At 43.6% G+C, this 26,937-nt stretch overlaps 1 protein-coding gene across 2 annotated transcripts in view; it reads right to left on the minus strand.

Annotated features, from left to right (window-relative positions):
- ophn1 (oligophrenin 1) overlaps positions 1-26,937 on the minus strand; it is a 243,209-nt gene that overhangs the window by 37,917 nt on the left and 178,355 nt on the right. For both annotated transcript variants that reach the window (XM_072270950.1, XM_072270949.1), the window contains exons 19-22: positions 25,028-25,175; positions 11,371-11,715; positions 5,377-5,536; positions 2,006-2,056 (exon numbers count right to left, since the gene is read on the minus strand). In XM_072270950.1, the coding sequence (XP_072127051.1) occupies positions 2,006-2,056; positions 5,377-5,536; positions 11,371-11,715; positions 25,028-25,175 (704 nt within the window). The remainder of the gene's footprint in view (positions 1-2,005; positions 2,057-5,376; positions 5,537-11,370; positions 11,716-25,027; positions 25,176-26,937) is intronic.

Consider the following 26,937-nt stretch of genomic DNA (forward strand, 5'->3'; position numbering starts at 1 on the left):
ATATATTACATTTACTCCATCTATATCCCTTATTATTTTGTATACCTCTAGCAAATCTCCCCTTAGCCTCCTGCTCTGCTTGCTTTACACTATGGTTGTGAAGCTGAGCACAGCTCCAATGCCATATTTTAAGTCTGCTGACGACATCACTGTTGTAGGCCAAATCAAAGGTGATGACAAATCAGCAGAAAAGGTAGGTGATTGAAAATCTGGCGGAGTGGTGTCACAACAATGTCAGCAAGACCAAGGAGCTGATTATTGACTTCAGGAGGAGGAACCTGGAGGTCCCTGAGCCAGTTCTCAACGGGGGATCAGAGATGGAGAGCATCAGCAACTTTAAATTCATAAGTGTTATCATTTCAAAGGATTTGCCCCGGGCTCACCACATTCCTGCAATCATGAAGAATGACAGCGCATCTACTTCCTCAGAAACTTGCAAACATTCAATACAACATTTAACATTTTCACAAACTTCTACAGATGTGTGGTGGAGAGTATGTGGACTAGCTGCATCACAGCCTGGTATGGAAACACCAATGTCCTTAAACAGAAAATCCTACAAAAAGTAGTGGATATGGCCCAGCCCATCAAGGATAAAGCCCTCCCACCACTGAGCATATCTACATGAGGTGGCTGTCACAGGAAAGCAGCATCCATCATCAGGGACTCCCACCAACTAGACCATGCCCTCTTCTCATTGTTGCCATCAGTTAGAAGGTACAGGAGCCTCAGGACCCACAACAGCAGGTTTAGCAACAGTTATCACCCCTCAAACATCAGGCTCTTGAACCAGGGGGATAACTTCACTCGCCCCATCAATGAAATGTTCACACAACCTGTGGGCTCACTTTCAAGGACTCTTCATTTCATGTTCTCGCTTATTTATTTGTTATTATTATTTCTCTTATTTTCTTCTTTTGTATTTACACAATTTGTTGTCTTTTGCACATTGGTTGTTTGCCTGTCCCGTTGGGTGCGGTCTTTCATTGATTCTATTGTGTTTCTTGGATTTACTGAGTATGCCTGCAAGAAAATGATCTCAGGGTTGTATATGGTGACATATATGTACTTCAGTAATATATTAACTTTGAACTCGTTCTCCTACGCTCTAAGGAATAAAGTCCTAGACTTCAACGTTCTCTGTAACTTGGGGTCTCAAGTCCTGGCAACATCCTTGTAAATTTTCTCTGCATTCTTTCAATCTTATTGATATCAGCTTCAACTTTCCAACAATCTCACTCCCCAACATGCACAGGTAAAACCACGGCAAATTTAGCTTCCTCAGAATCCTTGTCCTATCCCTACGACTAATGTTTCCAACCTACGTTACCCTTTACTGTTTACTGTACATGGAGCATTTGAAAGGAGAGAAACCGAGGTCAGCAGCTCATCCAAAAGTACTTCTAACAGCTCCATTATATCGATTGCCAAAGGTTAATCACAAGGGTTCTCCTAACTATTCGTCACTTTTCCTGTGGAAGATTGGAGGGATAATCCTGTATTGCATTTTCCATCCATTTTCTGCCAAAGCTACAGTGAGCAATCAGAACAACTTCCGAAGTTTCGCGGCAGTTTCCCACCCCCACCAACAGGTAGCACCCACTCTCAGTGCATCCCAAAGTGATGCAGCCAAGACGTAACAGCAAAGTGAGAACAAAGCCTTCAGTTCCCTCTCCGCTGCCCGCCAAAAAATGCCGCAACACTTGGCTCAAATGATGAAGCAATTTCCCGAACCTTCTGTAATTCTATGCAGTTACTCATAAATGAAGTGCGCAGAACACTGGCAAACTTGTTCAGCATCAGGAATTATACAGTGGAACACTCGATTTCAGCACAAGTCATGGCAAGAAATCATCTTCACTTCAAAAATCCAACGGATTAAGCCTTCCTCACAGAATTTACCCTCCCATAAGCACTCATAGTGTATAAAACAAATTCCTGGGTACTGCAGAGGATGTTTTAGAAACAAAATAATGGAGAATCAATAGTAATCATTCTCTCTTACCTGCCTGATACTCTAGCAGCCTTTTCAAAAAACTTGGCTCTGGAAGCAACCCTGTAAATTAAAACAGTACAGTCTAAGTATTCCCTTGGAAGAGGTTAATCATTATAAAACCAAAAGGAAAGATTATGGCTTTATATTCCAGTGGATGAATACCTAGAACGGCTGCAGAATTCTTCTCAATCAGGAGTACACGTGCAAACCAAACATCTGTGGATTGGATGCTCGCACATGGCAGTCTCAGGACTGACCACATGCCAAAATGGAGCGACTCCTCTTTGTCCCAATTCTCTATGACACAGAGCTGCAGGGCAGAGCCTCCCGATGAACCTGGCTTGCCTGCTGACCCTGGGGCCAGGGTACTGTCATTCAAAAAGTACTTTTGAAGAGAGAATGTGGGCCAAAGGGAAAAATAAAGAACAGCTTGCAATTTCCTTCAAAGGAGTGTTCTTAATTTTGTTGACCCATTTGGACTGAAATTCAAAACCCAAAACAAATAGAGAGGGAGAAAAAAAATCACAAGGATCTATGTGATATACTCAGAGATAAGTTGGGCCTGGAAAGTCCCCGAAAAAGCAATTCAATGCGATTCTCACCACACCCCTAACTCCTACTCAAAAAGGGACAAAAAACTGTTCAGGGAGCTCTTCAATTTAACGCAGAGGCCAAACACTAGAAAGTACGTGAGCCAGAAGTGGGAGATGAGGGTGGGGCAGAGGGGACGGAGAGTGGAAGGACATGCAGTGCCATGAGGGGCAATGGAACAGAGGCTTCAGAAAGAGCGCATGAAATCAAAAACAAAAATCGCAGAATACGGTGAGGGCAAGACAAAATCCAGCCATGGTTTCTTCTGTCCATCTTCTCATGTGCGGAGAGCAGCTCTGGAAGGATCTTAGTGCCACTTGTCATAGCTGCGTCTCCATCTTACAGTTTCAGCTATAAGACTGCAGGGCAGTCACTGCCTTCAGAAGATTGAAAGTGAGCAGGGAGCAAGATAGAGGAAAGATGGAGAAAGAGGAAAACAGAACCAGAAGTATCTGACTCAGCTGTCATGGTGGGGGTTTCAATGGCATCTGGTCATTCATCTGGTAAAGACCTCTTTCAGGCTGCGAGGGTTCTGTACAAAACAAGCTGGTCCAATTTCAAGCTCCTTCCTATATTTATGAACTTAACACAAAGGCACATTGTGGAAACAGAAGAAGGAACTACAAGTCACAGGGGGTAGAGAGGAAAGGACAAACGAATGGTTAAAACAGCCTTGTAAAAGCTGTGGAACCACCTTTGTAATCTATGATGGGCTTCCTCCAAGTTCAAGGAAGCTGCAATAAACAAGTTCCGGATCTTGGTCATTAACTTCTAGCAATGTTAATCACTGGATCAGGGGATCACTTGGATCTGGAAGGTTAAGAGTAAATTAATTGTCACCTTCCAAGAGCCATTTGACTCATTAAAATGGAAGATCAAAATGAAAAATGGAGTGGGAAGTTCCTCACGTTGAGTAGTACCGGTGAGAACTTCATAAATCTGGGGTGATGGGGTAACCTGGCATTAAATGGTGGTTTTTATAAAGGAAATTAGTAGACTAAACTTCCCTCTGGACAAGAGTAAATTTGAAGAAATACAGAGGTATTTTCATTGGAATCTGACTGCAAATGCCCTAAAATAATGTCAATAAACTATCAACATCTTACATTTTGAGCAGCTTCAAAACTTCAAGCAAAGTTCATGCAGGCGCACAACTTAAGGTATGGCTCAATGTATGGCCAGTCGCACAAAATAATAGGGCTAACTACTGGGGGTTCAAACCTGCAACTGGTACAGATCAGCACACACAAAATGCTGGAGGAACTCAGCAGGTCAGGCAGCATCAATGGAAATGAATAAACGGTCTACGTTTTGGGCCGTGACCCTTCATCAGGACCGGCACAGATTCCAAATACTGGATCTGTTTACAAAAGTAGGATGCTTATTCAGCAGGTTGGGTAAATTGTCAACTGAGTGTAAACTCCAGCATTGAACAGATGTTGTTGCATGCAAACAATCGAAATTTAAAACAAAAATCATATTTGAACAGAAGATAATAAAACTGCTCTGAAGCAAAGCAACCTATGTTCAGACAACACATACTTCAGTTCTTCAGATGCTAAATTCTCACTGTGAGTGTTGGTTCAATTCATCTAAACTGTGCTGAAGTAGGATTTAACTTCATACAGTAAAGGATGGAAATGGCCATTGGCAAACAAACCTGTACTCGAAAGGAATGAGACTATAAATGGGTTTACAACCTTGGTTCCTTTTCTGTAGAAGTCTCCGCTATTCATAGTCTTGCAGCGCTATATAACATTTTCTGACCTCTAAGGGCACAGGTTCAAACTGCTTCAGGTTCCTGGGATGGAGGCAACGCAGGATAATTTAAACTCCCATGATAGTCTTCCTCCTCCAAAAATGAAGGTAGTGAACTGTCCCGCAATAGGAAGCAAGAAATCCATTGGAAGTGCCAAATCAGAAGAGTCTTGTAGATCACACTCCCATCAACAGCTCCAGCTCACAACTCAGTCCAACTTTGCAGCCAAAAGGATTGTTTTTCTCTCTCATCTTGCACTGTTTCTAAGTGAACTGATTACACAAAGAACCCATGCATGTTTGTTAAACATTATCAGCTAAATGAGACCAAAGCAATAACTGACACAGTGGGCTGAGACTTTATGTTTTGTCAGTAATTAAAACACTTCTGAAACAAGTCCACAGATGCTATGTTGCTTGAGGGCTCAAAGAAAATTCAACTCTTAAAAAAACTTATTCTGTGATCAACTATTGTATCCTATCTGGTTTTCTAGGTGTCACAAAACTTATTTACCTCGAGTTTACATTCACTCAGGTAGCCATTTGCTTTATCTTCCTTCACAAGTCCAATGCCCACCCCTCTCACCTTTCTCTTCCCTATTTTCCCACTAAACCCCCTCCCACCCCATCTTGTTAAGTGATTTCCCCATTTCTCTCCCCAAGTTGTCTTTAGGAACATAGAGCACCACAGTACAGTACAGGCCCTTCGGCCCATAATGTTGTGCTGACCTCTTAACCTATTCCAAGATCACTCTGGCCCATCCCTCCTACGCGGCCTGCCATTTTTCCATCATCTATGTGCCAATTAATTGCCCCTAATTTTTAAAATTTTATTTAACGATACAGTTCAGAACGGGTTCTTCCAGCCCACCAAGCGCATTGCCTAGCAACCCACTGACTTAACCCTAGCCTAATCACAGGACTTTTACACAGTACTGTATACATTGCCCATAAAGTCAGCCATAATGCTCAGAGAGGGGTTTGGATCAATTAGACAAGATGTGAGTTATTCACCAGAAACCTGAGCTTACACTGAAGGCGGAGCGTCCTCCATGCTACTGGGTGGCTCTGCTTTCACAGGCGGAGGGATCTTGTCCCGACAGGGAGGGTCTGGTGGTCTCATGGGAGGGCGCTGCAGGACTGAAGGGCTTTTCTCCTGGTGGGCTCGAGATATAACATTACTATAGTCACCTGAAAAGGAGAGGGGGAGAAAAAGGTTTACTCCCTCAAGTAGGGTACTGTCACTGAGAAATGACCATCCCCACCATCAGACACATGTGAATTTCAAACAGAAAGACTTCAACTGCTTGTTGACCCCTGGGGTAAAATCATAAGTTGGATAGGTCACTGCACAAATCTTAATGAATTCAAGGTTTATATTTTATTGTATCCAGACAAATTATCTCAACCCCTTGTCAGAAGTTCTGAATGCTACTACACTGCAGTAACAATACTCACCTGAACTACCTCTGCAACTTATTGTTACTGACTGATCTGAAATAGAGGATGCCCTGTTGACCCAGTAGTTGATCCTGCTCCCTTCACCAGGTGGTGACAAGGGGGGATCTTCCATGCAGCACTGATGCCCCTCAATATTCCCTCTCGCTGTTTTACATTAATCAGGCAAAATGCTTTGTCAGTGACAAAGACATCAACCATGTTGTTAAGAAGCGAATCATCTGCATACTGATCAGAATTTCAAAGCTAAGGACTGCATCCTGGAATATTCAGAATTCCATCCACATTCGGAGAAAATTTGTGTACTTCATTGAGATGTGAAGATCTAACCCTCTACATTAGATGCGAATGCCTAGATCTGGTGGATAATACTTTATACTTTATGTTATTGTCACCAAACAATTGATACTAGAGCGTACAATCATCACAGTGATATTTGATTCTGCTTTTCATGCTCGCTGGAGTACAAATTGATAGTAAATATTAAAAATTTAAATTATAAATCATAAATAGAAAATAGAAAATGGAAAGTAAGGTAGTGCAAAAAAAACGAGAGGCAGGTCCAGATATTTGGAGGGTACGGCTGAGATCCGGATCAGGATCCGTTCAGCAGTCTTATCACAGTTGGAAAGAAGCTGTTCCCAAAACTGGCCGTACGAGTCTTCAAGCTCCTGAGCTTTCTCCCGGAGGGACGAGGGACGAAAAGTGTGTTGGCTGGGTGGGTCGTGTCCTTGATTATCCTGGCAGCACTGCTCCGACAGCGTGTGGTGTAAAGTGAGTCCAAGGACGGAAGATTGGTTTGTGTGATGTGCTGGGCTGTGTTCACGATTAGTATGCCATTGTCAGATAGCTGGTGAGAATGTGCCCACCAGGTAATAAATGAAATGGATCTCTGCAGCAGAAGCCCATGATCCTTGCACCTGAGAGACACTGCAGTCTGGTGTAAAAACACCCTCAAATGGAAAATTAAACCAGCTCTCCATTAATGTTTCATTACTGAAATTAAAGCATTTACTTCCTGCCGTGCCGTGTTGAGGGGTTACCAGAAAACATCTCGGGTCGTGATCTGAGAGCACGAGCTTCTGCACTTAATTTATTTCGCATGTCCAGCCCTTGGAGATGAAATAGGAACCGGAGGTTTTAAACCACCAGCAAACTTTATTAAATTTGTTTGAATCCAATATCTGTCCATAGGTGCTGTAAGCACCAGGAAGGATTTATTAGGGTCACTGTTCAGCTAGTATCAAAGCAAGGTGCTTGCAAGCCTTAATGGGGTCAGTTTTCAAGGAATATTGAAAAATCAAAAGCAATAAATCAGTAATAAGGACACTGAACTGCACTGTTTCGGCTTACTGCTCTCCCTTGCCTCAGTTGTATGCAATCAGCCAAGTCCTATCCCTGAGAAAAGTTTTTAGCTACAAATAAGAGAAATTCTGCATTTGCTGGAAATCAAAGCACTACACACAAAATGCTGGGGAACTCAGCAGGCCAGGCAGCATCAATGGGAAAGGTGCTGAGTTCCTCCAGCATTTTGTGCATAATGCAAAAGTTTTTAACTGCCTTGGATCGATATCAGGCAGTACAGCGGCGAAAGAACTAGTGCGATGCTTTACAGCGCAAGATCGGAGTTTGATACCCACAGGGGTTTGTAAGGAGTTTTTATATTCTCCCTGTGACCTCATGGGTGCTCCGGTTTCCTTGCACATTCCAAAGTTACACATTTAGGGTTAGTGAGCTGTGGGCTTGCAACATTGGTGCCAGAAGTGTGGAGACACCTGTGCGCTGCCCAGCACAATCTTCACTGATTTGATTTAATGCAACAACATATTTCACTGTATGTTTCAATGTACATTTGACAAATAATGCTAATCTTTTAAAAAATATATATTGTCCGATACAAGACATAAACCAGCCTCTGATGCGAATGTGACAACACTGTTTTACCCAATTTTAGCCTAACTGACCCTTCCCACCCCCCTCAACATGACCCATGTACAGTGCCTACAAAAAGTAGTCACCCCTCTTGGAAATTTTCATGTTTTATTGTTTTACAACATTGAATCCCAATGGATTTAATTTTGATACTGATAAATGGAAGAAGACTCTTTTGTGTCAAAGTGAAAACAGATCTCTACAAAGTGATCTAAATTATTATTATTGGTATCTGTTAGTCTCATGACACCATGGATTTACGCGTTGGAAGGTTTCCGGGGCGCAGGCCTGGGCAAGGTTGTATGGAAGACTGGCAGTTGCCCATGTTGCAAGTCTCTCCTCTCCACACCACCGATGTTGTCCAAGGGAAGGGCATTCGGACCCATACAGCTTGGCACTGGTGTCGTCGCAGAGCAATGTGTGATTAAGTGCCTTGCTCAAGGACACACATGTTGCCTCAGCCAAGGCTCGAACTCACGATCTTCAAACCGCTAGATGAACGCCTTAACCACCTGGCCACGCACCAACACGATCTAAATTAATTCCAAGTATAAAACGCATAATTGATTGCATAAGTGTTGATCCCTCTTTAATATGACACACCAAATCATCACTAGTGCAACCAATTGGTTTTAAAAGTCACATAATTAGTTAAATGGAGATCTGTTTTTGCAGACCTGTGCACAGTGAAGGTGTTTCAATTGACTGTAGTAAAAATACACCTGTATCTGGAAGGTCCAACTGCTGGTGAGTCAGTATCCTGGCAAAAACTACTCCATGAAGACAAAATAACACTCCAAGCAAAACCATGTAAAGGCTATTGAAAACAGATGGATACAAGAAAATTTAAAAGTCACTGAATATCCCTTGGTATACAGTTAAGTCAATCATTAAGGAATGGGAAGAATATGGCAAAGCTGTAAATCTGGCTAGAGCAGGCCAGATTTGCTGAGTGACTGTGCAAGTAGGGGACGAGTGAGGGAGGCCACCAAGAGACCTATGACACCTCTGGAGGAGTTACAAGCTTCAGTGGCTGAGATGGGAGAGACTGCACATACAACAACTTTTGCCCGGGTGCTTCACTAGTCGCAGCTTTACTGAAGAGTGGCAAAGAAAAAAAACACTGTTGAAATAAACTCATATGAAATCTCAGCTAGAGTTTGCCAGAAGGCATGTGGGAGACTCTGAAGTCAGCTGGAAGAAGGTTCCATGCTCTGATGAAACCAAAATTGAGCTTTTTGGCCATCAGACTAAATGCCATGTTTGGCATAAGCCAAACACCACACATCATCAAAAACACACAATCCCTACTGTGAAGCATGGGGTGGCTGCATCATGCTGTGGGGATGCTTCACTGCAGCAGGCCCTGGAAGGCTTGTGAGGGTAGAGGGTAAAATGAATGCAGCAAAATACAGGGAAATCCTGGAGGAAAACCTGACACAGTCTGCAAGAGAACTGCGACTTGAGAAATGATTTGTTTTCCAGCAAGACAATGATCCCAAACATAAAGCCAAAGCTACACTGGAATGACTTAAAAACAGCAAAGTTAATGTCCTGGAGTTCCCAAGTCAGAGACCTGACCTCAATCTTGCAAAGAAGAATGGGGGGAAATTACAGTGTCCAGGTGTGCAAAGTTGATAGAGACCTATCCACACAAAATCAAGGCTGTAATTGCTGCCAAAGGTGCATCTACTAAATACTGACTTAAAGGGGTAAATACTTATGCAATCAATTATTTTGTATTTTATATTTGTAATTAACTTAGATCACTTTGTAGAGATCGGTTTTCACTTTGGCACTAAAGAGGCTTTTTCGGTTGATCAGTGTCAAAAAAGCCAAATTAAATCCACTGTGATTCAATGTAGGAAAACAATAAAATATGAAATCCTCCGGGGGTGGGGGGTGAATACTTTTATAGGCATTGTGTATATTTCTAGACCTTGGCGTCAACCAGCCTAATTTCACCCAATTGCCCCTTTGTCTATTATTAACTAATCCATTCTGCACATTGCACACCACGTACCCTCAGCTCAGCTCGCGAGATGTACTCATCAGTGACTGAGCTGCCCTCTCCCGATGTCAAGCACTTATTCCAAAAGGTCAACTAGTCACCATGACAAATCCTCTCTCGTACATTCCTGGTGGCTTCCAAGGTACCAACCTGATAAGCCAATGTCACGCTTCCTGTTGGTGGGAGGCACAGTCGCGTAATGGCTATTGTAACACTGTTCCTGCCACTGTTTGTAAGGAATTTGTACGTTCCCCTGACTGTGTGGGTTTCCTCCCACGTTTCAGAGACATACGGATTAGTTAGGGTTTGTGAGTTGTGGGCATGCTCTGTCGGTGCTGGAAGTCTGCTGACACATATGGGCTGCCCCCAGCGCGTATTCGGACGGTGCCAGTCGTTGATGCAAATGACATATTTCACTCTGTTTCAATGTATTTGTGACAAATAAAGCTAATCATAATTTCGTAATTTTATAATCTTATCTAAAGCATACGTAAACTTTAAACACTCGGGTTATCCTAAATGTTTAAAGTTTGTGTGTGCTGTAACAACAAACACTCCAAGAGGTCAGAGTAGCCTGGCATGCACTGTGTACATAAATCTGGAGTTGAGCAAACCTCTCACTTCATTGATTCAGTTGGCTTCAACTGGATTCCCAATTTTCCAGGTAAGGTGGGGAAGAGGTCACTGTGATGACATCATAGCTGAGGATCATGACTCTAACTTGTCATTCACCTCCTTGTTCATATAAAGCGTCGAATGATCCCTGTATGCTGTTCTATTTACTGGAATGAGGGTGAAAGTAAGTCAATGAAATAAGTCACCCTATCAGTCACACTTCCTCCAAGGCGACCACAGCCTTGTTGTAGGATTTGGAGGCTTGCATGCCTCAATGACCCAGAGTGTTGGCTGGAGTCAGGGCCTTATGCTTTGGCTCTTGGTAGGGTCACCCATGCCAAACAGGTCAAAGGGTAGACACCAGACTAAGAGTGGTCCACATTCAGGGGTTTAGCTCAGGGCTATCAACTCTGACTGGGCAAACAAAAATTGGTAAATGAAGCAGCAATGAATAGTCCTTCTATTTGGCCAAGGACAGGCAGAGTTGCCCTAAACGTGTAAAAGGCATCTAATTAATTAATCAGTCACTCTTGACTTTAAGGTTTAATTCAGTTTAAAATGGCAAAATGAATCTGGTAGGAGTTGAAGGCATAGAATACTACAGCATAGAAAGTCCCTTTGGCCCATCTAGTCCATGCTGAACTATTACTCTGCCTAGACCCATCGACCTGCACCTGGACCATATCCCTCCATACCTTTCCCTTCTATGTGCTTACCCAAATGTCTCTTAAATATTCAAATCAAATCTGCAAACACATTCTGCTGGCAGCCCATTCCACACACCTACCCCCCTCATGTTCTGCTTAAACATTTCACCTTTTACCTTTAACCCATGACTTCTGGCTCTAGTCTCACCCAACCTCAGTGGAAAAGTCCTGCTTGCTTTTACCCTATCTACTCCCATCATTATCCTGTACAGTGTGGAATAAGAGAGTGGCTTCTTTCCATAGAAATTGCAAGGTTAATATCCCATGCCCATCCAACATTAAAGTATATCAAATGCATTTACCATCCTCAGTGTAAAACATTTTGGAAGGAAGTAGCTTTGATTGAAAGGATGGCTTTCGAGAGACATTGCCAGAGCCCTGGTCTGGCAAAAGTACCCCATTTACAGTCTTTGTTGCTGGCCTCGGGTTTCCATCTTTCAATTTTGGTGCAAGTTTCCCCATGTCCGAATCCGGGTTTTGGTTGCCCGCAGCTTGCCGAGTAGGAGGCTCCATTTCTGCCACTCGCAGAGCGCCCAGGTTTGACTTTGTTGTCCGCTGCAGTGGGATGGGGCTTGGGGGGGTGCCCAAACCGCCCAGTAGCATCTCATTGCCGCCGTTAGCATTTTGGTTTGTGTTCCCTGCACCATCTGTAAAACAACAGAAAATCAGTATTACGCGTGCAAGAGGGTAAAACGTGGTAACAGTCCCAGCAAGTGCCACTTCTGAAACAGATAAATGATCTGACAATTGCTCATGTTTATTTGTCACCAGTTGTTAAGAATATTAAATATAATCATCCCCAAAACTTCAGTTGCAAAGGAGGTAATTGAAAGAAAATGTCTTATCTGGCCTGTGGTAAAAAAAAGCGCGAAACTATTTAAACACTGAAGTGTACCAGAGTGAAATAGATTGGCTGGTTGAGTGGTGTCACAAAAACAACATTGCACTCAACGTCAATAAGACCAAGGAACTGATTGTGAACTTCAGGAAGGGGAAGTGAAGAAAACACACCAATCCACATTGCTGGGTCAGCAGTGATTGGTTTCAGGTTCTGGGGAAATCAATATAAAACAATTACAGCACGGAAACAGGCCATCTCGGCCCTTCTAGTCCGTGCGGAAATCTCAGAGGATCTGTCCTGAACCCTGCTTATTGATGCAATCAAGATGAAGGCATGCTAGTGGCTATAGTTCATTAGGAGTTTGAGGAGATTGGTGTGTCATCAAAGACTCCAGTAAGTTTCTACAGACGTACCGTAGAAAGCATTCTACACGGTTGCATCAACACCTGGTATGGAAGCTTCACAGCACAGAGTCAGAAGGGGCCACAGAGTCGTAGCCTCAGCCAGCACGGTTATGGGCACAACCCTCCCCACTATCGAGGGCATCTTCAAAAGGCGGTGCTGCCTCAGGAAGGCAGCATCCATCACTAAAGACCTTCACTAGCCAGGACATGCGCTCTTCTCCTTACTACCATCAGATAGGAGGCACAAGAGCCTGCCTAAAGATCACACTCAACATTTTTCATTGTAGCATAGGGGAATGAGGGGTGACCTTACAGAGAATCAGAATCAGGTTTACTATCACCAGCATATATTGTGAATGAGAAGAAGCTGTTCCTGAATCATTGAGTGTACATTCAGGCTTCTGTACCTCCTCCTTGATGGTGGCAATGAGGAGAGGGCATGATGTGGGTGTTGAGGCTCCTTAATGATGGATGACTCCTTTTTGAGGCGTTGCTCCTTGAAGATGTCCTGGATACTACGGAGGCTGCTGCCCAAGATGGAGCTGACTGAGTTTACAAATTTCTGCAGCGTAGTTTAATCCTGTGTGGTACCCCACCCTCCCATACCAGACGGTGATGCAGCCACTTAGAAAGCAGTACATCTGCAGAAAATTGTGAGTGTTTTTGGTGACATGCCAAATCTCCTCAAACTCCTCATGAAATGTAGCCGCTGTCATGCCTTCTTTGTAACTGAATCAATATGTTGGGGCCCAGGATAGATCCCCAGAGATGCTGACACCCAGGAACTTGAAATCGTTCACCCTTTCCACTTCTGATCCCTCGATGAGCACTGGTGTGTTTTCCCTTGTTTTACCCTTTCTGAGGGTGTATAAAGTTATGAGGGGAATAGACAGGGTGATGTGCACCATCTGTTTCCCAGGTTTGGGGAAATCAAGATCTAGAAGGCATAAGTTTAAGATGAGTGGGGGGGGGGGGAACTACAGGAGCTTTTGGGGCAACTTGTCCACCTGAAGGGTGGCCAGTGTATGCCAAGAGCTCTCAGGGGAAGTGGTCGAGGCAGGTACGAGGTACTTGGACAGATACATGGAGAGGAGAGATTCTGAGCAGCACAAGTCAAATATGGGCAAATGGGACTGGCTTAGATGGGAATTTTGGTTAGCATGCATCAGATGGGTCAAAAGGCCCGTATCCATGCTGTGTTGCACTTCGCAGGAAAGCCTGGGGGGGGGGGTGTTCAGTGATCAGTCACTCAAGGCCAATATGACACAAAGGTGGGCATGACGGAATCTAGTCTTGTTCAGGAGGAACCTACTGAGGGAGGCAGACATGTCAGGAGCCTTTTTGCAAAGTCTTGATAGAGGTGATACAAGGGGATAGATCAGGGGTTCCCAACCAGGGGTCCATGAACCCCTTGCTTAATGGTAATGGTCCATGTTATAAAGAAGATTAGGAACCCCCGGCATAGATAAAGAGGAATACAGAGGCTTCGCCCCGCCCCCCCAGGGTGGAAATAGCTAATACGAGAGGACCTAATTTTAAGGTGATAGGAGCAAAGTAAGGGGGGGGGTGCGAATGTCAGAGGTAGCTGTTTTTGTTTTTTCACACACTCAGAGTTGTGGGAGCATGAATCCTGCAGCAGAGGCAGTGGTAAAGGCAAATACATTAGAAGCATTTAAGAGAATCTTACACAGACACATGGATGAAAGTAAAATGGAGGCTACATGGGAGGGAAGCATTAGATTGATCTTGGAGTTAGGTTAAAAGGTCAGCACAACATCGTACAGGGCTTGTACTGCATTGTACTTGTCTTCGCTCTACAAAAACCTCAGCATACAATTTGGTCCCTTCAAGGGCAACAACAGAAAGATTGCTGGAACATTGGACTGGTCCAATATTTTTTAAAACCATAAACACTTGGAGATATCAGGGCATTTCTCTGCCAATGTGAGTCAACTCTGTCCCACGAGGCATCCCATATTTCCAAATAGAGTGCGGACATTTTACTGGCCAACTACCAGTCCCACAATGCTGCTGATGTTCTGTCTTTTTGTTTAGCCTCAGCATGTGTCGATTCACCTCCCTTCAAAACGTACTCCAAGGTGAAAACAAGGGATGCTCCCACAGTGATGGACAACAGCAAGGATCTCTACAAACCCGTTAATCAGGATACTTGCAGAACAGACAATGAAAGCAAATTAAATGATGCAGAGTAAACTTGCTCCTAACTTGGCCAATGCAGCAGCTTTCATTTGCACAAGAATCACAGAATAATAACTGACCTTAAAGCTATTGGGCTGATTTTATCTTTCATACCCAATTACTTCTGGCATATTTGAAATGAAACCACTTGTGAAAGCAGTGCAATTCACCCACTCTCCTTGCCACAAATAACTCAATTAATCCCTAACGGAAGGTTAAATAGGTTGGATCCTTAAAAGTCAGGAAATCAATTCATGGGATCCTCACAAAGTAAGATTAATATCAAAGTGCTTGTATTGTTTTAAGGCAAGTTTGGATAATGCCTTGGGTTATAGATGTTCTCCGATGGAAATAAAAGTTCAAGTATACCACAAAGGGAATTAAGGGTCTGGAATGACTTCCAGGTTAGCTGGATTGATGTCGTGCTAAGGGTCATTCTAAAGGGTCATGCTTAGCCAAGGAATCTGAGTTCTGGATCACAATGACTCTGAGATTTTACATTCACATTACAATTTGAGGCCAGGAGAAAGTAGCAAGGTTACACTGGATGTCCACCGCTCACCCTCACCTCACCCTCCACGTCAGGAATCGAAGAGGCTCGCAATGAAGCAGGGCCCTGTGTTGCTGAAGGAACGCCATTATCCACATTCACCTCAAATGGGGAAAGTGAAGGGAGTCTTGAAACATTACCGCAGGCCTGCTGAATAAAAATCCTTTTACCCTAGTCCTATAATTAGGATTCCAATGCAAAGTCTAGTTAAACTGCAGCACCATATAAAATTTTTTTTTTAAATGTTAAACAAGGATCTTGATCGTTTATCCAGCTAACAGCTGCAAGTAATTGATCAAACCAGACACCGCTGGTCTCACGAAAGAGACTGGCATTGGCGCCTAGCAGCTGGAGCTTCAGACACGTATAAGATCAGCGCTATAAAAATCGCCGTCCGTTCACTGCTGGCTGAATGAAGCAAAAACCCATGTGTACATATTAAAAGCAAAGGCACAACCCTGCTTAAACACAGCCAAGTACATGAATCAGGCGCCAGTATCTGATTAACCATCTTGGGTCAGATTCATCATCGGTAGGAGGCCGAAGACAGGGGAGGTAAATCATATACCTGTTCAAAGATGGAATCTCATCACCACAAATGTCTGGCCCCTTGATCCCTGCCCAAAACTACCCAACACATCAGTGGAACCAGCCACCCACCATCACGGACATATATACAAAACGGTGCCAGATAAAGGCCAACAATATCATGAAGGATCCCACTCACCCTGCTCATGGACTGTTTGTCCAACTCCCACTAGGGAGGAGGCTACGTAGCAACCACACCAAGACCACCAGACTCAAAAACAGTTACATTTCCAAAACAGTAAGATTTATCAACACCTTCACCCACTACCCACCCCTCCACAGCCCCTACCAACACAACTTTATCGTTTCCTGTCAGGGTCACCTTGTGTACTGACACTCCTGTGCAGAGCGTCACTTTAGAGACATACGGTGCAATCTGTGTGTATATAAATTATCTTATGTATTTATATTTATTATGTTTTTCAGAAAATTATTCTGTTCACGAGACAAACGCAAGAAAGTCTGCAGATGCTGGAAATCCAAAGCAATGAACACACACAATGCTGGAGGAACTCAGCAGGTCAGGCAGCATCTATGGAAAAGTGTGAACTGTCAACGTTTTGGGCCGAGACCCTTCTTCACGACTGTGGAAGGGTCTTGCCCCAAAATGTCTTTTCCATAGATGCTGCCTGATCTGCTGAGTTTCTCCAGCATTGTGTGTGTGTATGTGTATATATACGCGTGCGTTGCTTATTCCGTTCTTTATCGTACGGGGTTTTCTTGAGGCTGCATTGGATTCAGAGTAACAATTATTTCGTACTCCTTTACAATACATAATATTAGACAATCTTTCCCACTATTGCCCTTTACAAATGAGGTATCACTTCCCTTTGGTGATACCTTCATCCTTCAGGTGAAGTACACTTGGATTAAAACTAGATAGATGCAGGTAGTCATTCAAAATGAATTATTGGCAAGCCAGCCATTGAATCACACGCAGTACCCATCAGTTTTCCTCTCTTTTTTCACTTATTTAATATTATATGTGTGTGTGCGTGTGTATATACACACACACACACAATTTATTTATATATTTATAATAAGTAAATTTATATATATATTTATACATATAAACTATATATAAATTTACTTATTGTAATTTATAGTTTTTTTTGCATTGCACTATAGTGTTGCCTGCCTCAAACAAATATTAAACTGGATTCTGACACAGGTTTTTATTTTATTTAGAGATACAGCACAGTAACAGGCTCTTCCAGCCCAGTCTGCCCTTGTCAACCAATTACACCCAAAAAACCAACTAATCTGCTCACACGTACGTCTTTAGAATGTGGGAAGAAACCAGAGCACCGGGAGAAATCCCAGAGTTCACAGGGTGAACTTCAGTGTTACGATAGCCACTATGCTACCATACCATCGCTAATGTTAGATTTGCTGGCACACTCTTTTAAATAATACATTTTCTGCTTAAAGTAGCTATAACACTATCCTGCAAGGTTCACTCGATAAATATATTTTCACCCTTTGGGGTTGCCTTGTTGTGGCATGGGACTGTGCAAAGGATTGAGATCTATGATCAGAGATGGCAAATTTAGGAACACCATAGTTTGAGAATTAGTCTTACCAACTAAGCTGGGATATCCAATTGCCTGCTCAAACATATCCACTCTCAAAATACTCTGCAGATTAAAGCATTTGCCTTACGGAAAAAGAAATCATTCTTTTGCCAGCAAACCGCCAATGTTAATAATTCTACAAAAAACTCTGGTCAAATAGCCAAAGAATAAATCATTCTTTATTGAATTAAACAAAGGAACTGTGCATCATCCGCAGCTAAAAACAGCCTTAAATTAGAACATACTAATAATTAATGGTGTGCCTCAAGGCTTGATGCTGGGCCCACGGTTTGTCATCCGTACCAGCAATTGGGATAAGAATGTACAAGACATGTTGGTAAGTTTGCACATGACAGTAAAATAAGTGCTAGAGTGGTTACAAGGGCAACTTGATCAGCTGAGTAAGTGGACCGAGGGATGGCAAATGGAGTTGCATTTGGATAAGTGCGAGGTATTGCATTTTGGAAAGTCAAATCCAGGTACAACTTTCACAGTGGACAACAGGACCCCGGGAGTGTTGTCCAACAGAGGGCCCTTGGAGTACAAGTTCATGGTTTTCTGAGAGTGGAATGGCAGGTAGACAAGCAGGGCAAGAAGGATTTTGGCAAATTGTGTTTCTTAAGTTAGGACATTGAGAATATGAATTGGGGAGTGCGGTTTATGGTGCAGTTTTATGGGACACAGGTGAGCCCACACTTGGAGCCCTCCACCTTTTTGTTCTGGCACCTTTCCCCTTCCTTTCTAGTCCTGAAGAAGGGCTTTGGCCTGAAATGCCAAAGGTTTGTTCACTTCCATGGATGCTGCCTGACCTCCGGCATTGTCTGCGCTCTGCTTTGGGGCACTGTGTTTAGTTTTGGTCACCTTGCAACGGAGACATGCTCTTAAACTGGAAAGTGTGCAGAAAAGGATGTTGCCAGGACTTGAACGACTGAGGTTGGACAGGCTGCGGCTTTATTCCTTAGAGCATAGGAGACCAACAGCTGGTCCTAGAGAGGTGTATAAAATCATCAGGGCTATAGACAGGGTAAAAGCACTCAGTCTTTTTTCACAAGTGGGGTATCATAAATGAGAGGGTATAGGTTGACGGGGAAAAGTAAAAGATTTGAGGACTAGAGAGGCAGCTTTTTTTTTAATACGCACAGAGGGCGGTATCTATGTGAATGAACTACCAGGGAAAATGCTTGAGGCAGTACAAGACAACTTTTAAAAGACATTTAAACAGGTACATGGATTTCAAAGGTTTGCAAGATTATAGGCCAAACACTGGTAAATGGAACTAGGCTGGGTGTGGCATCTCGGTCAGCATGGACCAGTTGGGCTGGAAAGCCTGTTTCATGCTGTATGACTCCAAGACTAGATCTATGAAATATTCTACACATAATAGAACAGAAGTCAACAAGTCTGCACTTATTGAATCTTAATCAGTGACTAAACATGCAGAGTATTTGTTTGTTTATTTATTGAGATAGAGCGCAGAATAGGCCCTTCGAGCTGTACTACCCAACAATTCCCCGATCTAATCATAGATTAATCATGGTACAATTTATAATGATCAGTTAATCCATTAGCCGGTATGTTTTTGGACTGTGGGAGGAAACTGGAGCACCTGGAGGAAACCGGAGCACCTGGAGGAAACCCACGTCGTCACACGGAGAACATACAAACTCCTTACAGTCAGCAGCAGGAATTGAACCCGGGTCACCTGTACTGTAAAGCGTTGTGCTAACTACTAAGCTACTGTACTGCCCTAGTCTCGACAATGCCTACTCTTTTGATTTCCAACCAAGTGTGTGCTATAAAGCTGTCAGCACCAGCTCAGCTGAAATGAACATCAGGATAGGTGATGCAGTTCATATGAGACCTTAATTTAACTGAAGAAGAATGCTAAAATTGTCGAGTTCCATTCCAATTGCATAAGGAATATGTCATTCTACTTTGAGGGACTCAGCAGATCAATCTGCATCAATGGAAAGGAATAATGGTTGGTAAGTTGATGGAGAAGATCTTGAGAGGCAGAATTTATGAACATTTGGAGAGGCATTAGGAATGTTGATTAGGAATAGTCAACATGGCTTTGTCAAACGCAGGTTGTGCCTTAAAAGCCTGATTGAATTTTTTGAGGATGTGACTAAACACATTGATGAAGGTAGAGCAGTAGATGTAGTGTATATGGATTTCAGCAAGGCATTTGATAAGGTACCCCATGCAAGGCTTATTGAGAAAGTAAAGAGGCATGGGATCCAAGGGGACCTTGCTTTGTGGATCCAGAATTGGCTTGCCCACAGAAGGCAAAGGGTGGTTGTAGGTGGGTCATATTCTGCACGGAGGTTGGCGACCAGTGGTGTGCCTCAGGGATCTGTTCTGGGACCCCTTCTCTTCACGATTTTTATAAATGACCTGATGAGGAAGTGGAGAGATGGATTCGTGAATTGCTGATGCCACAAAGGTTGGGGGTATTGTGGATAGTGTGGAGGGCCGTCGGAAGTTACAGCGGGACATCAATAGAATGCAAAACTGGGCTAAGAAGTGGCAGATGGAGTTCAACCCAGATAAGTGTGAGGTGGTTCATTTTGGTAGGTCAAATATGATGACAGGATAGAGTATTAATTGTAAGACCCTTGGCAGTGTGGAGGATCAAAGGGATCTTGGGGTCCAAGTCTATAGGACACTCAAAGCTGCTGTGCAGGTTGACTGTATGGTTAAGGCGGCATACGGTGTAATGGCCTTCATCAATCGTGAGATTGAGTTTAGGAGTTGAGAGGTAACGTGGCAGCTATATCGGACCCTGGTCAGACCCCACTTGGAGTACTGTGCTCAGTTCTGGTCACCTCACAACAGGAAGGATGTAGAAACTATAGAAAGGGTGCAGAGGAGATTTACAAGGATGTTGCCTGGATTGGGGAACATGTCTTATGAGAATAGATTGAGCGTAGTTGGTCTTTTCTCCTTGGAGCAAAGGAGGATGAGATGTGACCTGATAGAGGTGTATAATGAGAGGCATTGATCGTGTGGATAGTCAGAGGCTTTTTCCCAGGGCTGAAATGGCTAACATGAGAGGGCATAGTTTTAAGGTTCTTGGAAGTAAGTACAGAGGAGATGTCAGGGTTAAGTTTTTTATGCAGAAAGTGGTGAGTGTATGGAATGGGCTGCCGTCGGCAGGGGTGGAGGCGGAAACAATAGGGTCTTTTAAGAGACTTCTGGATAGGTACATGGAGGTAAGAAAAATAGAGGGCTACGGGTAACCCTAGGTAAGTTCTTAAGTAAGTACATGTTCTGCGCAGCATTGTGGGCCAAAGAATCTGTATTGGGCTGTAGGTTTTCTATGTTTCTGTGTCTATGTTTCTAATAAACAGTTTGGGCTGAGATCCTTCACTGGAAATAAATGCCGGCTCTTTATTCCTCTCCACAGGTGCTGCCTGACCTGCTGAGTTCCTCTTGCATTTTGTGTGTATTACTCTGGATTTCCAGCAGCTGCAGAATCTCGTGTTTTTCATTTAACTTTAACCATTTTGGGAGTAACCCAAGACTCTGTAACATGGGCTTAATCAGTAATCAAAAGAGTACGTACTATAGAGAATGGAGGGAGGGGCAAGGAATGAGCATCTTGCTTATTAATTCTAGCACAACTTACAAAATCTATTACAGACATATACTTGCTGGGTCAAAGTTTTTCTGCACATTATTAACTTTTTCTTTGTTTGATATTCATGCACCACATTTAAATGAGGATACTCCAGCAAAGGAGGAACTGCAGAGCACATTTTACTGGAACGGTATCTGGATTTCAAGAATTTTTTTGCTCTCCTTAACACTACTGATTTAATTACTATATATATTTCTTATTTTAACTCAATGATGGGGTGGCGTGACAGCATGATTTACAGCACCAGCGATCATTGATTGGGGTTCAATTTCCAGTGCTGCCTGTAAGGAGCTTGTACGTTTCCCCATGCCTGCATGCTTCCTCCAGGAGCTCTGTTTTCCACCCACATTCCAAAATGCAAAGTAAATTTATTATCAAAGTACATATATGTCACCATATACAGCCTTGAATTTCAAAGATGTACAGTTAGAATAGTGAGTTGTGGGCATGCTATTCTGGTGTCTTGTGTCGGCGCTTGGCCAAGTGGTTAAGGCGTTGGTCTAGTGACCTGGGGGTCGCTAGTTCGAGCCTCAGCTGAGGCAGCGTGTAGTGTCCTTGAGCAAGATACTTAACCACACACTGCTCTGCGATGACACCGGTGCCAAGCCGTATCGGCCCTAGTGCCCTTCCCTTGGACAACATCGGTGGCGTGGAGAGGGGAGACTTTGCAGCATGGACAACTGCCGGTCTTCCATACAACCTTGCCCAGGCCTGCGCCCTGGAAACCTTCCAAGGCACAAATACATGGTCTCACGAGACTAACGGATGCCTAAAAAAAATTTTTGGTGTCTGAAGTGTGACAATACTTGCAGGCTGCTCCAGATACAATCCTCGCTGATTTGAATTTGATGCAAACAATGCATTTCATTGTATGTTTCAATGTACATGTGACAAATAGAGCAGATCTTTATTAATCTTTAATGGTTGTACAGTCTCAGATTTGGGGACATTGTCAAAAAGTAACAAAATAATTAAATCATTTAGGTAACACTTCTACACTCAAAAAATTTGCAGTTCTCCTCCGTTTGAATGGATTAATACTCAGAAATTAGTTAATTATAGGTTAGAGATTGATAGATTCTGTAACCCAAAAGGGATTAAAAGATTGGGAACTGAAATGGATGTTTAGAGCAACTGTGCCGATTTAGCAGAGAAAGAGACAAGAAGAATATGAGAGAATGAGTGCAGATGACAAACTGATGGACTAGCAGTGAGCTGACGATAGTGGGAGGATACATTAAGAATGAATCACCAGATTATGATGGCAACAGGCAAGGACACAGCATCTAGAAACATGACCTTCAGAAATATCAATTACAATATATGATGAATTAATGGATTTTCAAGCAATTAAGAACAATGGAGCACTATAGCAGAGAGATAGGCTCGTCAATCCATCTGTTATTTGGCCTAGTCCCACCAATCTACACCTGGACTATAGCCCTCCATACCCTCTTATCCACGTATCTGTTCAAAATTCTCTAAATGCTGCTTTAGATCCTGCATCTACCACTTCTGCTAGCAGCTCGTTCCACACTCAGAGTGAAGAAGTTCCCCCTCAAGTTCCCCTTAAACATTTCACCTTTCACCCTTAACCCATGACCTCTAGTTCTAGTCTCACCCAACATCAGCGGAAAAGCCTGCTTGTATTTACCCTATCTATACCCTTCATCATTTGCTGTACCTCTATCAAGTTTGCCCTCATTCGCTTATGCTCCACAGAATAAACTTCTAACCTGTTCAACTTCCCCTATAATTTCAGGTCCCCATCATCCTTGTAAAACTTCCTCTGTACTCTTTCAAGCTTATTGTTATCTTTCCTGTAGGTAGGTGACCGAATTTTCCATTTTCCTGTTCTTTGAAATGGGTTTGGACTTTGCTTCAGTTTTGAATTAGGCAGCTCTGTGTCACTGCTGGCAGAGATGCTGCCTGACAACTCCAGCAACCCGAAAGGTAGGTTAATTAGCTGCTGTAAATGAACCCTAGTATGTGTGTAGAAACTGGAGGGAAGCCAATAGGAGTACGTGGATCATACATTCAGTAGCCACTTTATTAGATACCCCCTGTACCTAATAATGGGGTCACTGAGTATACGTTCTTGGGGTTCTACTGCTGTAGCCCATTCACTCCAAGGTTCAATGTGATCTGGGTTCAGAAATGCTCTTCTGCACACCACCGTTGTAACACGTTTGAGCTAAAGCCGCCTTTCCGTCAACTTCAAACCGGTCTGGCCATTCTCCTCTCACCTCTCTCATTAAGAAGGTGTTTTCACCCACAGAATTGCCACTCACTGGATGACTCTTGTTTTTCACACCATTCTCTGTAAACTCTAGAGATTGTTGTGCATGAAAATCCTAGGAGATCAGCAGTTTCTGAGATAGTCAAAACACCCCATCTGGCACCAAAAATTATTCCACGGTCAAAGTCACTTAGATCACATTTCATCCCCATTCTGATGTTTGGGCTGAACAACAACTGAGCCTCTTGACCATGTCTGCATGCTTTTATGCATTGAGTTGCTGCCACCTGATTGTTTGAAAGAATTTTGCATTAACAAGCAGGTGTACAGGTGTACCTAATAAAGTGGCCACTGAGTGTATGTTTCAAGGTAATTAGTGGAGCATGTGATTGTCTTAAAAATTGGATGGCCCCTTTCTGTACGATACCAAACTGGGAAAATGCACTGCTCCTGTGAAGGCCTTAAGCTCACCAATCAGTTTCAAGTCAGCTGCTTGTGATAGGAGGAAGCAGAACTCCAGCAAACAACCATATGACTGATTAGAGGCCACTGCTCTGAACCATTAAAAGTTCCTCCCTCCGCAAATGCCGCCCAAGCTGTCTTTTCCAATTTTTTTTTCTTTCATACAACACCTATGCAACGGGTTAATCTTAAACGGAGAGATGGTTAGACACTTGGATACGGTACCAAAGGGCTTCCAGTCTTCACTAAGGATCAAGGATTAACTTTATTCACTATTAACGTTTACATGGATTAGGAAATTGCTGTGGTGTGTTAGCACAACACTCCAGAACAACAAAAAAAAGACAACATTCAACAATTATGAAGAATAAATAGTTATATAAAAATAAAGTTAGAGGCTGAAGGACGGATATGGAATAAAATGTGCATAAATACCAGCTTGTATTTACAATGTAAACAGTATTATAAAATGCAGTTTAAAGTGTTTACAGTGCAGTGACTGAGGTAGTAAATAGAGGGGCTGCGGGCAGCTAACTAGAATGGTTGATCAGAGGAATATGCACAAAATGCTGGAGGAACTCAGCAGATCATCCATGGAGAATAGAAAACAGTCGATGTTTTGGGCCAAGGCCTTTCTTTGGGGCTGGAAAGGAAGAATAAGAAGTTGGGGGGAGGGGAGGGAGTGCTAACTAGAAGGTGATCGGTGAACCTAGGTGAGGGGGAGAGAGGGGCTGAAATAAGAAGCAGGAAGGTGATAGGTGGAAAAATTAAAGGGCTGAAGAAGAAGGAATCTGACAGGAGAAGAGAGTGGACCATGGGAGAAAGGGAAGGAGGGGGGGCACCAGAGGGAGGTGATAGGCAGGTGAGGAGAAGATAAGAGGTGAGAGGGGAGCCAGAATGGAGAATGGAAAAACAAAGAAAGGGAACAGGGAAACATTCACGGAAGTTAGAGAAATCAAAGTTGATGCCAAAAGGTTGGAGGCTACCCAGATGGAATACAAGGTGTTGCTCCTCCAACCTGAGAGGGGCCTCATTGTGGCAGTACAGGAGGCCATGGACTGACATGTTGGAATTGGAATGAGGAGTAGAATTAAAATGGTTGGCCACCAAGAAATCCTCTCTGCCACAGACAGATGAAGGTGCTCAATAAAGCAGTTCCCCAGTCTAGGCTGGGTCTCACCAAGATGGAGGTTAATCAGATTAGCAGCCTGGGGACCAGCATTGGAGGTCATGAACTTGTATCACATGGGCTAATGCGAACAAAAGGGAAAAAGAATCAGCGCTAATTATTCTGGTGCAAGATATGGACTTGTCTACCAATTACTGCTCTCTTTGCTCCCTCATACAAACACTGAACCTTCCCTGTGTTACACAGGAAACGGCCAGTTACAACACAAGTAACAGGTGGGTGCCTCGGCATTGTTGCTTAACACCGACGGCCAGTGAGACTGATGCTGACCTTCCATATCCACTGAAGCGGACACGCTGAAACTGGGCCGGTGGCGGGCGGGCCGCTTGGAGATGGTGATTGGCTGACGTTTCCGTGGAGCAGCTCGAGGTGGGGGTATTGGAGGGGCAGCGTTGTCCTCTGGTGGGGACTGGAATATCTGGAAAAATGGGAAAAATATTATCTAGCATTCTTTTAAAAAAGGTTAACATCTGTTTTCAATTTTGCAAAAGCATCATAAAAATGGCAGGATACAATTTCTGTGACTTTGCCTAAATTAATGACAAAATTTTGGCTGAGTATCCAAAGCAATTTTTCAATGAGAGTCTGTCCAAGAAGTCTGGAGAATTTCTAGTTCGGGTGTCCGATCTGACCAAGTGGAGATCCCAGGTGTAAAAGCAGGAAAGGCAGAGTTAACACCCTCAGCAGAACACAAGCCTCAGGACTGGGTACTGACTGTAAGCTCAGTCACAACTCCACATTCCCATTGTGAGGGAAAGCCACCAACTGTGAACAGCACTGGGTTGTGTTAATCTAGCTCCCTCATGTGGCCATGCACACTATCACAGCCAGTCCCCTTCAAACAACAGAAATAGGATCCCTTTGAAAGGGGCTTAAACACAGGTGAACTTGAAGGGGTCTGAGTAGATGGGAGACAGAGGCAGGATTCATTGTAATGAGGGCTGGCACAATAACCTCCATCGAGACCTTCCACTGGTTCCTGAAGGTTGTTATAGCCGGAGATGGTATTTGGGGACAAGCTCCCACTACCTATTAAATACCCCCAATGGTATGAGTCTCAAACAGCCTCTGACAACCAGGCCCAGCTCCTGGCCTTCAGGTGTGGCTTTGTTACTAAGCCTGGCAGAACCATTTCAACTGACAGGAGAAGGGGTGAAGGAAGGCATGTTATTGGCACCTTAGAACAAATTACTTTGGGTAGATGGCCGTGGTTGGCAGCTCATCCAAAAGAAATAAAATTCTGATCTCAGACCTTCGCTGCCTTGAGGCTATACCCACTCATGGGCAAGGCTTTGGGAGTAAACCCCAAGGGAAAAATATAGAGCTGGGGTCCCTAAGGCGGTCCTACGTTGAGTTCAATGCTAACTGGCTACTCCCGCAACGCTGCTGGTACCAAACTCTGCCGCTCCTTTGAGTCCATCAAATGTGTGGAGACAGGGAGCTTGCTACGTGGGCAGCAGCTTGCTCTCCATATTGTACTGCCCAGGTTTGCCTATCAAGACAGCTAGGATTGCAACATACACGGTTGACCCAGACCAACAGAGGCCTCGGTGAGGCCCTCCACTGGTCAGGAGTGACCATAGATGTTGCATCCCAGCTGTCTACGTGTTACACAAGGAAGGGCAGTACGATATGGAGACCAAGCTGTTGCCCGTGCAGCAGACTCCCCGTCTCCATGCAGCTGATGGATCCAAAGATACGGCAGGGACCAATACAGTTTAAACTCTTACCATACTACACTATCATAATATGATATGCAGGCTGGCACTTGCTGGAGTTGCTTTGGGTACGGGGCCTGCCAAGTTCCAAACTTGTCTTTTATTCCAGGAATACAACAAACAGCTACAGGTTTGAAAAGCTGCTGGTCACACGGTCGTGGCCATTCATGACCTCCTGGCTGTAGTTCAACTGTAGCAAACTAGCCTCCCCTTCATTGACTCTCCCTCTGAAAAGCAGCCAGCAGAATCAAGGTCACTCACTCTTGCCCCCCACGCCATCCTTCCAAATTAGGCAGAAGATACAAAAGTCTGAGAACACAAACCAGCAGACTTGGGGACAGCTTCTATCACACCGTTACACCACCTTCGTATAAATCTCATTGAATAAAAGTTGAACTCTTATTTTTCCTGTCTAGATGAGAGGCTAGCACAAGAGGGCATAGTTTTAAGGTGCTTGGAAGT

The sequence above is a fragment of the Mobula birostris genome, chromosome 10 (assembly GCF_030028105.1).
Source record: "Mobula birostris isolate sMobBir1 chromosome 10, sMobBir1.hap1, whole genome shotgun sequence".
Taxonomy (NCBI): Eukaryota; Metazoa; Chordata; class Chondrichthyes; order Myliobatiformes; family Myliobatidae; genus Mobula; species Mobula birostris.